At 38.1% G+C, this 18023-nt stretch overlaps 1 protein-coding gene across 1 annotated transcript in view; it reads left to right on the top strand.

Annotated features, from left to right (window-relative positions):
• The window catches only part of Gpc3 (glypican 3), a 340901-nt gene that overhangs the window by 217680 nt on the left and 105198 nt on the right, over window positions 1-18023 (top strand). The window contains exons 4-5 of the mRNA XM_028887089.2: window positions 5073-5206; window positions 12904-13029. Coding sequence (XP_028742922.1) covers window positions 5073-5206; window positions 12904-13029 — 260 coding nt within the window. The remainder of the gene's footprint in view (window positions 1-5072; window positions 5207-12903; window positions 13030-18023) is intronic.

The raw sequence follows: 18023 nt of genomic DNA, 5'->3' as shown, positions 1-18023 counted from the left end.
GGTGTCCTGATTCCAAATCATTCTTTTCACTTTAATACGGTGATGTACTTCAAATTAAAGGCAAACTGATCTGTACGGCTTTCAGTTCTTTTTTTTCCCCTAGGTTCCAATTTCAAGAGATGACTTGTATAAAATGATCGGGTAATGCCACCTGATTTCTTAAAATAGCTTGATTCCTAATACACTGCAAATTATTAGAGAGCTTTTACTTTAATGGCCTGGCAATTAATAATGAGTCACAGTAAAATGTCTGTGGGGTAGAAAAAAAAAAACACATTGTCACCAGGTCTGTTCATTATCCTCTCTGCTCTATATCCAGATCAATCAATAGTTAATTAATAATGATGTGCTTCTTCAAGTGCAAGGTTATAAATTAATTTAATACTCATATGCATATTTTCTGTACAGAAAATGAGTGGAAAGTGCCTGTCATTCCCATCTCATTGCATGAAAATGTATGTAACAATTACACACATATAATAAGAATGGTTTGCTTAGCTAAATGTTTGTTCCTTTCTCTTCATCAGTATTCATTTGAGCTACTTCCATGCAGTTTGTGGAAGCAGTGCAATCAGTTGAGTAGTGTGGCAGATTTAAATCAGTAATAAAAGCCCTGGGGAAATTAACAAGACAAAACATTAACCACAGACTAAACATTAACATACATTAGCATTTTTATTATACCTGTAGAATTGTTAAATGGGTATGGTTACTACTATTAAAAAGTTGATAATTTCAATGTATATTTTGTTCGAAAACTTTTCAGATTTAATTAAACAAAATTGTACAACAACATGGTATATGGTTTAAGAGAACAAAGCTCAATGTTTTAGTTTAACTGGAAACTTTTAGAATTGTCACACCTTGGCCCAAATGAATTTCAGGGGCATTATTTGTTCAAAGTAGTTCCCAAGAGCCCAGTTTATATTTAATTTGCATAATCCTACAGGAAAATTTATTTTGAGCTCTTCGATCTTCTAATGAGTCAGCTAATAAACAGAGACTAAAGTTATAACAAATATTTAGCAACATTTCTCAGAAAACTCTTTGAGAGCACAGTTATTAGATAGGAGCCAGCAGAAAAGCTAATCTATAAGTCACTAAAACTGCAAATACCCTCCAGAGGCTCAAGAGTCTTGGTGGCCTCAGGGGCAGCTCCTGAGAGGAGAGTTGTGCTGATCTCTGAGTTCATCCCTGGGCAAACAGTAAGGTTTCCGAGGGCAGTATAATGTGTCCATGGCTCTTCTAGCGCCATACAACCAAACAAGAGAACTTTTTGAGTTCTGCTTTTGTTCCTTCTTCTCCCACATCCCTTCTTTCTTTCTATTACAGGCTATCTAAGTTAAAACACATACATTTATGTAACCCACACACATATGTCTTACATTGTATATTTTGGGGGGCAGAAGTCAATGTCAAATGTCTCCTCAATAGCTTGCCACTTTCGTTTTAAAGACAGGATCTCTTGGTGAGCATACTGCTCTATCAATTCAGTTCAGTGGCCTGGCCAATAGGCTTCAGGGATATGCTTGAGTACATGTGGTGTAGCCCTGGGGATATGGAGGTACACACAGCTTTTATATGGATGCTAGATATCATACTCAGGTCCTTGTTCTTGACACCACAGTCACTTTTAATGACTGAGCCATCTCTCTAGCTCCTACATTATATATTTCTTAAGAAAGAAAATGTAAAGATTCCTTAGGGTTAGTGAAGAATGAAAGAATATACTTGCAAAATCAATAGCCTTATGTAACCCGTAAGTGAATAAAGGTGCTTGCCTCACCAAACAGATAAATAAATCTAAAAAAAAAAGAGAGTCTTGAATGTTTCAAACATTAAAAAGACAGACATTTGAAATGATGGATGTGCTAAGTGCCTTGATTTGATGCCTGGACAACATATGTTGAAACATCAGTGTGTACAGTTGTGATCATTTAAACAGAAAGAAGCAGCAGCTTGTAGGCCGAGTCTCCTGATACTCGGATAATGCATTTGTTTCCTGTATACATGAAGACAATACTTAAAGACTCTGTTGAAGAGAAATGGTGCTAAGATGGCCAGAATAACTTGGTGCCGAGAGTACACTATAGGCAATGCCTTCTTAGTTGCCAGGCCTTGTAACACTTGAGAGAGCTAATGTTTCTCCTGTCCTAGGTTCTGGCACATAAATAAAGGCGCCATTAGGAATCATGGTTCTGGGAGTGGGGGTGGGGTTAAATTCCTAGTCTTTTGATAGAGATACCCACGTATTTAATAAATTTACTCCAACTAACCAGATTTAAAGGTAGCAGCCTTCTTGACCAGGTACATTACTCAGTGAGAGGAAATTGGATTGCATTTTTTATTTAAGAGTTTAATACTCCTAGGCAGGCTATTGATTTCAAAAACAGCACCTGAGAGTCCGGCTTCTTTAGTGAATGCAGCTGGAGAATGTGACTAAGGTACTACACCATAGTTTGCGGTTTATCAAGTGAGAAGCTGAAAGGTGTCGTCAGTGGGAATACCGCGTCTCTGTCAATTATGCTTTCTGTTAGCATCTAGTCTCAAAATAAGCTCATGATATTTGCTTCCAGATTTGCGTGTAGAGGTGAAAGATGTGTTGAGAGGATCCTAAGTGGGGGCAGGCTACCTTTGACGAACACTTTGTGTGAGAGAAACCTGGATTCCTGGTAGATTAGTGGAAGAAAATAGAGCCTGTCTGATAAGGCACAGCTTATCTCAGATAGGAGTTGGAGGTGTTGGCAAGACACGCTGTCATTTGTCTCTTACCCCACACAGTGCCTTGGAAAGTCTTCTTGATAATGCCACATTCGGAACTTGGGAAGGAAGATCAGACTACTTACTGCCTGGCTACTTTGTCCTTTGTCCTTAACTTTCCTATTTTGCTTCAGCTGCTCCACTTTCTAGTAGGCTAGAATAGGGGTTGGGAGCAAATATTTAAAGTCATGTTATGCTCCAATAAGAATTCACTGATACAAAGGGTCCATTTTCCATGGTGAGGGTCATCTTACAGCTATGTTATTCTTTACCTAGATAACATATTGTGATAGGTTTTTATTTGGATATTGTATGTGGAACAGGTATGTAAAGAGACTGTGGCCTGTGCACCTGAATGTGATAATATTTTGAACCTGGTAAAACAGACCCTCACATAGATCTATGCTCATGTCATAATATATAGACACCTAAAGAACAAAAGTAATGTTTATATCTGAAATGTATCTGCAATTTAAAAAATGATAATAAATGAAATTTACCTGAAGTTTAAATAATACTAATAACCATGCAATATAGTAGCCTATTGACATAAAGTTACAATGTAGTCTGCCAGTTATTTCTAGCCGCTACCTAGCCTAAAATAGCCCAGCAAACTGCCCAGGTAGGATGGATTCAGAGAATACAGATTCTTTATGTGAAGTTAGAGTTAGCCCAAGTCATGTGGTGTGGCGTTAGTCACATGTGAAAATTCCAGTATCTTGCATTCCAAAGTTAGCTGGGATATTTTCCAGGGTCTTTATTCTTTTTCCATGTTAGAGTAAATGATTGACAATGGCTAGTTTGAACATCAAATGATGGGTTCTGTCTTTCATAAATGGGGGTAATTCTGCTGCTCACTTAAGATGTTTTCTAACTCAAGAATTTACATGGGAAGCCTGCCAAAGTTATGCAAACTGGACATGTATGCCTCTATGTATACTTAGATAACCCAGTAGGTGCTATTGGGCCATCTTAAACCATCCAGAAGTCAGACGACCCCACAGACTCAATGCTTATTGATAGACTGGCATTTGGGGCCTGGAACTACAATAGAAAATTCCTTCAACTCACTTATTTGCCTGGCAGTGTATAAGGCCTGCTCTAAACTGTGTGAAGGTACAGAAGTGGCACTCACAGAAGTCCTCTCCGTGTAGTCACCTGAGCTATGTCAGTTGGTGATCTGTTATTCAAGCTTGGTTCTGTTTCTTTCTAAAACAATATGGAAGCAATTGAAAGGCGGGCATCATTGTTCAAGGGAGGTGGAATTGTGTTAAGATTTGTAGTCAGACTAATGGGTTCAAAGATAATCCAGTGGATCTGGACCTGTTTGCTTTAGGCAAGTCTCTTAACCTCCTCAAGCCTCAGTTTCTTTATAAAGTAGAGGTGATAATATTTAACATACAGTCTGGCACAGGGAGCCATATAATAAAGTTAATAGTCACATATATATATATATATATATATATATATATATATATATATATGGAAGTTGTTTTAGACATTATAGTCAATAAATAATTTAACCACAGAAACAAGTTAGAATGGAGCTAAGCAAGCAAGCTGGCATCACTTTTTAAAAATCTTTGCCATATGGGTGTGAAAGAAGTATCTGATAAGTGTTTTTGAGTGGATGTGTGAGAAATAGTAGAAAGGATGGAGGAAATCCAGCTGTCTTAAGTGCCTGTACTCTTTTCATAAAATCCTGCAATTATTTAGTTTGTTCCTCTGATGACACTGACTATAGGTTGGTTGATATGCTTGCTTCCCTCAGGCCTTTTTAGGAAATCCAGATGAGCAACTATACTGACATTTTTTTCAAAATACTTTAACTTGAGTCTAGCAAGGACACACTTAGGAATGGGGTGCACTTTGTGTATGGAAGGCTGCTCTTCTATCAAGAGGCTACTCAGTGCCACCCCTCAAACCACTTCATCTCCTATATCAGATTGTCTCAACTTTCTAAATTGCCTTTTGTGAACTTCTACCTGCATACAAACAGCAAGTGCCATTGAAAGATATCAGTACAGTGAGGCTTGTGTAGAGAGGCATCTCCAATGTTTTTTCCCTTTCATCTTAAGGATCTGAGTAGACTGTACTTAGAATGGGTACTGAATTCCTCATCAGTCTTCTGCCTTCCTTTCTACTTCTGCTTCTTTGCCTTAAAACCTTATTACCTGTTTTGACTCTATTAATGAATCTGTTCTGCTCTTTGAAGGGAAACTAAGGGAGGAAATTGCAGTGCATCTCAAATCTGTTTCTGCCATCATATCTGTGAAAGCATTGTACTATTATATTACATTTCTTTTTTTCAGATTGGCAAGTTGTGCGCCCACTCCCAGCAGCGCCAGTATAGATCTGCTTATTATCCTGAAGATCTGTTTATTGACAAGAAGGTATTAAAAGTTGCTCATGTTGAACGTGAAGAAACCTTATCCAGCCGAAGAAGGTGAGAGAATTTTCCCCCTCTGTTTCAGCATACAATTAGCCATTTTGTTTTCTTACATACATGTTATTTAGTTCTTCTGAGCAGAATGCTTAATTAATATCTATAATTTGTCTGTGTTAAAGAAAAATGATACTATAACTATGCCATATTTAAGTGTAAGCTCTCCAGGTATAAATATCTAGTTCAGCAACACAGGGTAGAATGAACTTCCCCATTCAGGACCCCTTATTGAATAAATAAAATATTTTCTGCTTACAAGGAGATCTTATAATTCAATGAACTGTCTTGCAGTTATTTTCATTATTATAACAGTGAGTTCACCAGAGAAAGAGATAGCAAGACATTCTCACTGTGCTCACATGACTCATTTTACACAAAACTAAATATATGTTTCATAGTTCTTAAAACAGCAGTGGGGATCCAAAATGCAGGTTCTAATTCCCTTTATTCCTACCAACCTTCACCCCTACTCAGGTTCCCTCCAACAGCTTCTGGGTTATAATTAAGAGGTAGAAATCATATGGGAAGCCCAGCACAACTCTTACGAGAATCTTATGAGAACTGTGTTACCCAAAGAATCACACATGTAGACAATCCAACTCAAGGATAGTTAGGTATTAGTCTTTTGTTGTTTTCTTTTTGTTGTTCTTGTTGAATTTTAGGGAGTTTTGAGAGATTGGCCTACAGGTAGAAAATTAATATGAGTAACATCTCAGATGTGGGCTATTTTTGTTTGTTTTGGTTTAATTTGGTTTTGGTTTTGGTTTTTGAGATGGAGTCTTTCTATATATTCCTTGTTGTCCTGGACCTCATTGTATAGACCAGGCTGGCCTCAAACTCAGAACTCTACCTGCTTCTGCCCTTTGAGTGCTGGGATTAAAAGCTTGAGTCATTGTGCGCAGACACCTAATGATTGTGTCTTTCTGTTTTCACAGTCCACTGTTCTTTGTTTTCATTTTTGGTCTTTTGAACCACTCGAGAAATTCACTTCAGTCTGTGCAGGGCATTGGTTTTTAACTGGTAGAAATTTTCCCACATTTGACTGAAGTGAATTATATATGCATGTGTCTATCACTTTTCAGCTCAACAGGAACTTATCAAACACCCTGTAGTGCTACAATGTGTGCTGGACCCTGAAAACACAAAGACACAATCTCTAGGGCAATCTAGTGGAAATAGACTCAACTATAAGCAAAAGCTGAAGAATTGTCAAAGTACAGAGATAGTTTTCAGAAAGACAGAGCCTCCACTGAGTGATCTTCAGGGAACGCTTCACAGAAGAAATGGTTTAGTAATTGGCAGCAGTCACATATAGAGCTTTCTTAAAATAAACACAGTCAACCAGCCCAATCTTGAAATTGCCCTGTTGCTATGTATAATTTTTATGTATCAGTTAAAGGTTAAAAATAAAAAAATTAAATGAAATTAACTTGTCAATCCAGATGCATTTATAAATGGGACGTTTTTGGAAGCCTCTGCTGTATGGCTTCTGTCTATTTTGGGCTCTGTGTGACCTATTCCCATTCACTTTCCTGAGGATAACTATTAATCTAGATACTGATCTTCCAGGGAAAGAAGACATTTATAAAGGAGGTGTTTCCCTCTAGGCACTCAGATAGGATATTTTGCTTAGAGTCATTTTTTGAAGCTGTATGCAACTTCCAAATAAATGAAATGATAGTAAGAGAAAATGACAAAAGCTGTAGATTGGAAATAATGGCAGCATCCTTTTGGGTGAATGTTATTGGAAGGGTTTCTTTTGAAAGAATGTTAGTACCTTTATACATTTTTCACAGTACTGCATTTCACACTCTCAAGAAAAATGGATGTGTGCATCTATCAGCTTCAACATCCATGCTGAAGATCTGTCAATGGCTAAAAACATAATTTGGAAAGGAACACTGGTGTAGTAGTCAATGTAGTACTCAGCTTGCAAGCAAGCTGTCTGCGTCTGATTATAAATTGAAAAGCCCTTTGCTTTATGAAAGTAACAGCACACAAAGAAACACAGGACTCCTTTGGAAGCATTCAGAAATCATCTGTTTGTTTTGTCTGCCCCCAACTGGGTACTTTGCAACACACAACTAGTTTTAGAAATAGCTTAGCTCAATTTAAAGGCAATTTTATACTTGACCGGCGGTCTGTGTATGGGATTCATGTTTTCTTTAAGGAACACATGTTGAAATTTAGAACACTGATGCACGATACCATGCACTCAGATTACGTCAAAGCAGAAACAATACAGTCATGAGAGTCTTTTCTACCTCTGGTATTTTTTAGAACATTGGGGTTGTCTGTCTCTCCCTCTTTTGCTCTTCTGAAGTTCTCCATCACTTCACTTGTGATACTGTATATACCTTGTCCTTTTCATATCCCACATACTGTTTGGGAGAGCACATGAGTAATATCTTTCCCTTTTCAAATTAAAAACTGGTAGTTGAATAGTCCACCCAACACCTATACACCAAGCTTCTGGCCCAACCTCTAACCAATGATAAAGTTACTGTCCCTCCACCTAGTGGAACTACCTCTAATTATTGTAGCCTCCTGCTTCCTGGAATTCCTCCTCTGACTTAGTCTGAAGTGGCAATGGATTAGGTAACACTAAGAAGTTACATAAAGAAAAAAAGAGTACAATCTGATCTCTCCCTGGTCCAAAATCAAGGCTAATTCTTGCCCCCCTCTCAGACCACCACTCTAAGTTTTGCTAGACAGCCTTATAAGTTCAGGAGTATCTTCTGGACGCTGATGAAAGCAACAAAATATATCTTGAGTGTGTCAAAAATGAGTTTCAGGTCAGGTAGATGTTATCTTGCCCCTATGCAGAACTTTACAATCAAGAGTTGTGAAACCTATTTATATGCTCAGACTTAGGTTCTAATGAGAAGAAGACCCCTACCCAGTCCAGTCAAGGAGACAGACATAGAAATATATAATGTCTTATATAGACATTATTTTCTCGACAGAGCTATTTACAAAAGAGTGGCAGTATCACAGATGGAAAAGTTAGCAGCCTTCCTAGGAGTATCAAGAAAGGCTACTTGGATCAGGTAGCTTTTGAACTCAGACTAAGAGAAGAGCAAGAATTCAACAGATAAAGGAGAGAAAGGTGGGAAAGTGTTCCAAACAAAGGGGATGGGAAGAGAAGAAGGATGCTTGTGTCTGGAGTAGGAGAAAGTTGTAGTTTGAGGTTAAAGTGGGGGAAGTCTCCTTCCATCAGAATTAGGCATGATTTCACACCATTCTAATTTGAGTTAGTTTGCTTTTTCTACTTTTCTTTCTTTTCAAATTAAAACAAAACAAAACAATGAGCTCCATTAGTTTACATTAAGGAAAAAGGAACCTTAATCACAATCGAAAAGTTCAGGATCTGCTGTCAGGGATGAAAGGCTGTGTTTTACTTGCACTGGTTTCCAATTAGCACTGCTTTGATGCCTGCCCAAGGAGATCAATGTGAGAAAGTGAAGGCAGCCTCCTCCTCCACATCTGAAAATGGGGATGCCCTCTCTGGAATTATAGATGCCCGCTTGGGAAAATGACATGTACCCAACTCCAGTACTTCCAAATGGCTCATGCACACAAAGGAACTCCACCCTTTAGTTCCCCATTTTATACACTAAATGAAACCTCTGTGAAAAGATTCTTTCCTAAGCAGACTGCCATAAACAAATGTTGGCTTTGTCACAAGTAAGAGCCATAAGCTGCACTAGTTTCTATGTCAATTATATATATATATATACACACACATGAATGAATAAGGTGTGGTTAGAATCAAATAACACTCCTTTCAAGTCAAATGATATCTCCAGTTACAGGTTGCTTTAATGTTCACAGGTAGAAATTCTTTTGTTGTCTGTCATAGAGTACCAACATAAAGGCAGAAATCTGAGAAATTAACATACCACCTAGGTTCAAGTGTCTTTCTTTTAAAGGAAAAATAGAAATATTCAAGTTACTGTCTTTTAAAATGACATGCATGAAGGTGCTGTAAAGCTTTCTTTAAGAAAACAATCTGCCTAGCTTGAGGAGAGATGATAGGCAAAGACAAAAAAAAAGGAGAAAAAAGAGAGGCCCAGCAAACTCCATGGGAGGTAAACTACTTTGGTCACACTCTGCTGCTGTGGTGTCAGAGGACATTATCACCTGTTGTCACTGCCCGTTGAAACCTCATTGACTCTCCAACAGTTTACAGTCTTTTTTCTGCCTTCAAAAGAAGTATGGCTGCATTTATTTTCAAGATTCAAAGTTTTTCTTGGAAACCAAGAATGACTTTCCCGTGGTAGTGCAGAAGATTTTGCATAAAGTAATGATCCTGTACTCTGACAGGTTTTTGGGGCTCTGAGAGGTTGGCCAGTGTCCTATTTGTGCTAGAGACCTGGTCTTAGTTCTGGGAAGGACAGATAGCATTTTGTCGTACAAGTCTAGGGGATTATTACACAGTCAGCTGTTTTGTGGTACTAAATCAAGAACTAGGGGCCTTGCATGTTCTAGGTAGGTGCTCTGCCACTGAACCACATCCCAGCTTCTATTCCATTATTCTGAGATTCCTCTCATAACAAATATGTCTTGATTCTACTCAGAATCAAGATAATATACCCTGAGAACCAGAAAGAACTTAATGATAACACCTACCAAGAACAGAAGGTAGTATACACAAATATTAACACATTATCTCTGCCTAGTGGGTCTATGAATGGGTCTCCTCCTCCTCTTCCTCCTCCTCCCCCACTTCCCTCTTCCTCCCCCCTCACCTCCTCTTCTATAGTCTAAATTACTCGTGGTAAACATGGTTCTTTTACAATAATAATGAAAGCCAAACGACTTTATTTTAAAAGATGAAGGAAGAAATGGACAGAGCTCAAGCTGAAGCTCTTGCCTGTAATCTTAGCTGCTAAGGAAACTAAGGCAGCCAGATCACAAGTTTAAGACCTGTCTAAAGAACTTAGTGAGACTCTGTCTCAAAAAGTCAAAAGAAAGTTAGGCATATAGCTCAGTGGTAAAACACTTGCAGGTCCCTAGATGTAATCTCCAGTGATCACCCCCAAAATTCTTCTAATTCTGGAGTGAACTTGTTTGCACTTATGAATACCCACCTCAAAAAAAATGGTTAGATCTTAATTTTAAAACACAAATGTGTTTTCTTCTAGAAGTTAAATTTTAAAAATTATCCTACACACAAATTTATGTTGACTATATTTCATATGTAATACATTTTATCCTTCAGATTCATGAGGATGGGAGGATGGGCCATCACTTCTGTCATGAAGACATGACCAATTACTTGTGTGGTTACTGTAGTGGTGGGAGTAACATGGTAAACACCTCATATGCATTGTCTCAGTGAATCATCATAGCAACCGTGTGCTGTAGATGCTCATTACTTTTCATTTTCTGACAAAGGAAATCAAAACTCAGCTAAGTTTAGGTCTGCCTAAGGTTGCAGTGCTGCGTAAGTGAGAACGAGCTAGCATTTAAAACTCAGCTGAGTCAGACTCCAAACCCAGAGTTCTCAGCTACTACTCATAGCAGATTTGAAGGGATTGTTCTGAGAACCCAACCACAATGATAACATGGTTGCTGAATGAAATTGTTTTCTAAGTTGACAATGACTAATTCTACGGTAAGTTTTAAAAACCCCAGTCTCATATGCCCATCCTAGTTGAAGGAGGTAATGAAAGCTTTAATGAAACTTTAAGTTTCAAAACATTTCCCTTAGTTCTAGAATGTGATGCCCCAGACTATGTTATATTATCCAGATTCTTTGCGGGTTCCCTAGATTTTTATCTTGACCCTTCTGGGCAGCATTCTACTACACTGAAGCAGCAGGTCTTAGGTTTATTGCAGTACCTCGTTCCTTTGATGTTAGGTGGAACCTCATTTGGTTCTTTCTCAACTTGTCAGTTATCTAATTTATGATCAGCTAAGAAAGCTTCAAGGGTTGAAAGGCAGGGGAAATTTAGGTTCCCTTTGTTTCCAACTTCTAGGGATATCAAAGTGGAAGGCCTCGGTATGGGTCCCATTTTTCTTGCCCTGTTCCATGTTCCTGAGAGTGTGTGTAGAGGTAGGAGGAAGCCTAAGGGAAACTCTTTCATTATAAAGAAGGCCATCATTTCCCCCAAACTAATGCCCACATTCCATTTCCTGGTGGAGCAGGGGAATTACTCAGCCTCAGCCCTTAGTCTTTCAGCTTCTACTCTTGGGAACTGGATTATTACCTTGTAAAACAGAACATCTCTCCTATTAGCTGTTAATTGAACCCATCTTTCTCCTCTTGAGAAACTGTAATGTTGACTTTTCTTTTCAGAGCTCTGTATTGAGCCTCTTCTCTTTGGAGATTGACGGTGCTCACATGCCAGGCATAGGCTGGGAGGTGAGCATGGACACAGCAGGAAGCAAGTATTGGACTAGCAGGCATTATATATGTCGCAATAACCTTTTCTGCTTGTTCTGTCCATCACCCTGGCTTTCTTGTGACCTAAGCTTTTGTAAACATGTACTGAAAACTATTTCTTCTGAACACACACAGACACACAGAGTAAATGAAATAATAGTTTTACGGTAAACAGAAAATGGCCTGAGCTGCAAGATCATTTCCACCAGCCTTCCAATTTCAGCTGGATCTGAGAAGCCCTCCTAGAAGGCATTGCTAGACTCGTGACTCTACTGCCCTTCAAATGGTGGGCACGCCTGTGACTCCACCAAAGGCCTGTGCATCAGGGCACTCTATTCTTAGCCTGCAGACACTCGAGTGATTGCTTTTCTTTCCGAAGATTCCCTGACCAGTATAGGATGTGAAGAGCAGTGTTGCTTTCTATCAGGACACTCATTTGAAAATAAAGTATATTTTATTTTTGTTTATTATTGGACATCTATTATAGAAATATTTAAATGTTTCATAAACATATTCATTTATCCAGTCTGACTTATGCTGTAAATGCATGTACAACTGAAACAAGAAATAGACAAAGAGTCTTGCTATAATTTATATCTGTGTGCTTATACACATCTGCATAGTATATGTCCTCTCTTTTCTATTCATAAACAGCATAGAAATGAAAGCAGGTTAATAATAATATATACTACTCCATCACTCTCCCCTTTGCTCCGCCTCACAAGAAAAACAATATCTAGACAAAGAACCAAACCACCTTCCTCCTCTTTGCAGATGTGAGTTTCCCTGACTATATAATCAAGAGAATCTCATAGAGCTTATAGTATTCTGAGCACCCCACCATTTGAATCTGCAGCCATTATCCAAAGCCTATGTGGAAAGGGGCCATCTCTAGGGTAATAGCATTGTAAATTACAATCAATGCACTCAATTACACTCAGAAACCATAAGATATGTAGTATTTCAGTGTGCCTCGTAATCAGCACCTTTGAGAATGTAGGTAACAGCATTCTGAAAAAAAAATAAAAGGAAGCTGCAGAACGTGTGAGAAAATGGATGTTGGAATTAAATCATCCTCCTGATAGGAGTACCTTCTATGGAAGGCAACCTTCTCCTACCCACTATTATTTTATTGATTTTTTTTAAAATGCTAAATTGTGGCCTCATAGCTAAGAATGTTTTTAAAAATCATTTATTGCTCTAATCAGCCTGGCAGAGCTTTTCTGTCATGCTGATAAGGAAATTAAACTTTTCTCATACTGTGCTTACTTGCCTCTGATGCACAGATGTTTTGTTTTCCTTTCAGGGAACTGATTCAGAAGCTGAAGTCTTTCATCAACTTCTATAGTGCCTTGCCTGGTTACGTCTGCAGCCATAGCCCTGTGGCCGAAAATGATACCCTGTGCTGGAACGGACAAGAACTTGTGGAGAGGTAATCTTTTGTGAAAGTTAGTTATAGCAACATTTAAGGACTAATCATCATACCTGAAGATTGAGTAAATTCCCTTCCTTTATTAAATTCATAAGAAAAAATTATCCACAAAACACAACTGTACACATTTATGATGATCCAATGTTTTGTATAACTTGTAGCTCTCTGAGAATTTCCTAGCTTTGAAGCTCATGCAGAATTACATATTCCGGCATATTTTGCAAAGTATAAAGCATGTGGTGAATTTGTTTGTCTTTCAGCTTGTCACTGTGCAGACCATTATTCGTTCTATTTGAAACAATCATATTCATGCTAACTGCTTTCAATTATTGAGAGTTAACTGTGCATTAAACACCATGCTAAGTAATTTGTATATATTAACTCTCTTTCTTTGCAACAATCCTATGATATGAATACTAAAGATGAAGAAAAGAAGAAAGGGGAGGAGTACCATTTCCCTGAACAAGTTTGCTGAAATGTTTGCTCATTTGAGGATTTTTAGTGTAATCCATACTAACTGTCATGTCAATGTTTATTAAGAATGTACTCATTACTGACCCCAAAAAGGATATATTCATTTATTCCACAAATATTTATTGAGCATCTTAAGTGCCAGGCATGTTGAGTTGAACAAAATAGACAAGTCCTCACAGAGTTTCGTTCTAGCAGGCTAATGTTCTTAGTCTCCACTGCACTGTACAAAGAGGACCAGCTTGGAATTATAGGGTGAGGTGAGCAGTGTGGAATGCTTAGGAGCCTACAACACGCTTTTCAAGATGTACAAGCTTTGTAAGCATAGTAAAGAGGAAAGAAAGTATAGATGAGGCTAGACATGGCCTCCTGAGCCTTTCCACAGACTAGTTGCTTAGCTTATGGAAGGTGGCCTAATCTCCCTAGAGCAGTGGTTCTCAACCTGTGGGCCACAATCCCCACGAGGGTCACACATCAGATATTTACACTGCAATTCATAACAGTAGCAAAATTACAGTTAGGAAGTAGCAATGGAATCATTTTATGTTTGGAGGTCAGCACAGCATGAGGAACTGGATTAAAGGGTCGCAGCATCAGGAAGGTTGAGAACCATTGGCTCTGCGTGTCTTTCTTTATTTGTTCAGTCCTTTATGCCCTCAACATTTATATTTTTCTTTGGTTTTGTTTATTTTATAACTTTCTTGAGAACTTTGTATACCATTCCTATCTCCCTCCTCCTCTGCCATCTCCTCCTGTGTCCCCCTTTTACTCCTAATTTTTTTACTTCTTTTTTGATTAGTTTATTTATTGGTTTACATTTCTTAATTTTTATTTTATGTGCATGGATATTTGGTCTGCATGTATGTCTGTGTACCATATGTATGCCTGGTACCTGCAGAAGCCAGAAGAGGGAGTCAGTTCTCCTGGAACTGGAGTTACAGATGGCTGTGAGCCACCATGTGGGTGCTGGGAACTGAAGCTAGGTCCTCTGCAAGAGCAACAAGTTCTCTTAACCACTGAGCCATCTCTCCAGCCCCTTCTTCTTTAGTTATTATTGTTACATATATAGATAGGTAGAGACAGAATCAGAGAGAGAGAGAGAGAGAGAGAGAGAGACTATATGTTAAGCTGATCTGGTGTAACAGGCCTATGATCGTACATACTCTGGAAGTTGAGATAGGAAGTTCAAGACCTCCCTGAGTTTCAGAGATACTACATGATGTTAGGTACAAAGTTAGATGCTATGGGTGCAAGGTAAAAGAAAATTCATATTACTTTCTTTGAAGAGCTTACATTCCAGTGGGCTCTGACCCTAAGACATAAGATGGTGAATAGAATTTGCAATGTAATATAATGGACAGAGGAATATTCTGGATTCAAGTGAACTTGTGTTTGTATCTTAGTTCTGCGTCTTGCCTTGGGAGAGTCACTTAACACAGAAAGTCTCCAGGTCCTTTTCTGTAAGGGAAGGACATTTTACAAGGTTGCTTTGACTCTTAAGTGAGGTCAGATATGTAAAATTTCTAGAAGACTGGTACATATGGGAAGCTCAATTCATGTCACATCTCTTTTTGTCTTCCTTTCCCCTCTAACTCTTTTCTTTACAATACAAGATAAAATACGTGCCCCCAAACAGCTTGTTTCTCATCTAAGTGATTTTACTGACAGGAGATGCAAGAATGAGATTGCATGCCACCCTGGATGATGGACTGAACTTGTATGGAGATAGATTCCCTTGGAGAAAATGTGAATGAGGCTGGAGGGACTAATGGCTCCATGCAGCATCCTCACTCTGGAGAAATAATGTATATTTGTCATCCTGAATGGTCAAGAGTATTAAGTAAAATCATGAAAATATACTTAACTGTTATGGCATAATGTTTAGTGGTCAGAAGAAGACAGTTGGTACTGACTTTATAAAAAGCTTATACTTTAAAACACACACACACACACACACACACACACACACACACACACACACACACACACTATAGTACTTAGAAAACTCCCACAAGTCAAATACAGCTCTTATATAAACTTGATGAGCAAACACCCTAGTGACTTATCCCACTGCTATGATAATATGGTAAAAAGAAAGAAAAACAATTCTTAAATATTAAAGTAACATATAAGCTAACAATGCTCCCATATTAAAACAGACATTTTAATTTACAATACATTTAGTAATATGCTCATTCATTTTATTCTAATATTTAAACACCTCCTATGTATCAAGCCCTTGTATTGTTTTCTTCATTATAATTGTTAAAGTACATGTAACCATACCAGATATGTCTTCTAATGCTTTAAAAAAAAATACTTTCCCAAGTGAAAGTGTTTGAATCAGCAGAATATTTTATTGTGTTCTGCTCGCATTAACTACTTCATACCTGGTAGATATTTTTTAAGGATACTGCCGTGGAACCAAGAAAATAAACAATTCCATAGTTTTTATTTCTGGCTTTAGGTTGGGTTTCTGAACATGGACATGTTTCATTAGCCTCCTGTTGCTTTTATTGTATGTTTATTTTGAGCGATACAATGAAAATAGTATGATCCAAATCCTGATGTATTTCAATGAGTGTGAAAATTAGTCAAACATACTTTTTTTTTCTTTTTTTCCCTTTTTGTTTCAGTTAGGGACCCCTGCCTAAACAGTGGTACCACCCACACTCAGGCAAGATCTTAACTAATCAGTTAATCCTCTTCCGACACACCCAAAGTTATACTTCACTCAATGCTCTAGTTGTTTCTTAATCCAGTCAGGATGACAATCAGATTTAACCATCAGAATGGTAAATTAATGTTAAATGATGATGGATTTCCAGAGCTGTAACTGGAAAGATGGTAGGTATAGTGTAGGAATTAGGGCTATAGCTTCATATGAAATGATCAAATGTGGGAAGTATCTCTGAAGACAATTAGTCAATAAATATTTTAGAAAGTAGAGAATAACAAGGGTTACAGTAGACAGTTCAAAAACACGCTTGTGAGTCTCACTGTGTAGCGCTGGCTGGCCTGGCACTCACTATGTAGATCAAGCTGGGCTTGAATTCACAGAGATCAGCCTGCCCTTCATCTGTGTGATAGGATTAAAGGCATAGGCCACCCTACCTGCCCACTTCAAGAAATCTGTAAACTAAAAAACAATTGTAGTCCGTGGGATAGGAACCAGATCTTCATGTATGTTAGGCAAGCATTTTACCACTGAATTTAAATACCAAACTTTTGTTAGTTGAATTTTTATTGAGTTTTCTTTCTTTTAATATCATAATGTATTAGACAGCAGAATAAAATAAACACTGTAATATGGGGGAAAGTTACTCTAAATTCTTATTTTTACATCTGAAGTATTTATTTTGAGACAGCTTTTGTTGTTACATACTATCCAAGAACAAAAGATTTAAAAAAAAAAAGAAGGGGGGAGAGAAATAACATTTACAGACAGAATAAGGCTAATATAAACCAGGAATCGACTCCTCCTTGCTTGGTAACCTCAGGTTATAATTAACCTGTACTTGTGTTAGTGACCTAATGCAATAATGAGACTAGGGAGTAGTACCAAACTCTATTTTCAAAAAAGTCCTCAGCAATGTACACATAATGATATAAAGTTCTTTAGCCCGAAGACAGGGGTGCCCTCTATTCATGTCATTTATAAAGATTAGCTTTACACTCACTTCTCATCTGCAGTGGAAATACCTTTCACAGAGTTTCTTATTTAATGTAGTCTTCAATAGCAGTCTCCACTGTGTAGTATCATACAAGCTATATGACTGTTATCTTTATAGATTAGGTTTAGATTCCTTGGAAAATATTTTACTTTTGAAACTCAAAACTCCTGACAGAGAATGAGACTTAATCATTGGAGATACTTTTCAAAATGAAAATATAGATGATGGAAATACTGAGCAATATTCCCATCTGCTCGGTAAGCAGTGATCCTACTATCCAGGCATACACACCTCTCCACTTGTAAAGAGTTCAGGGAGCCATTTTCTCTGCAAATAAGGGCAATTTCAACTCCTTTCTATTTTTTTACCTCCTGAATGCAATCAACTGAAGGAATGTTTTCACAGATCTCATCTCTGTGAGTGCCTCTTACACCTATCATTTCTTCTCCTCGCTTCCCCACTACCACCCCATCTTAGTTTTAGATAGCATGAGATTTCAGGGTTTAACCGAGAAGTTTTCAAATTAACAGCCTTGGCCCAGTTGGGCCACCCTACCTACAGTTGCAGAAGGCAGAACTCCTTCCAGCTTTTGCCTTTGTGAGACCGAAGTTTCAGTTAGGGAGTCATGAAGCCCAAGAGAAAAACAAACAGCACGACCAAATTAACCCTGGAATTTGCACGAGTTACCTATGGGGTTTGACTGCACTGCCCCGATAATTCCTAGATGAAGAGCAAACACCGTAGTGACTATGCTCTCGGCTACCCATGCAGATTGTTAAGTCAAGTGTCTGGATAATTGACTGATACCTTCCTTCTTTTTCTGGATAGTTTGTACTAGGGAAGCCCAGT

This window comes from Peromyscus leucopus, chromosome X, assembly GCF_004664715.2.
Source record: "Peromyscus leucopus breed LL Stock chromosome X, UCI_PerLeu_2.1, whole genome shotgun sequence".
In the NCBI taxonomy this organism is placed as follows: Eukaryota; Metazoa; Chordata; class Mammalia; order Rodentia; family Cricetidae; genus Peromyscus; species Peromyscus leucopus.
The sequence above is the reverse complement of the archived record's forward strand: the minus strand, read 5'-3'. Positions and strand labels throughout refer to the sequence as shown.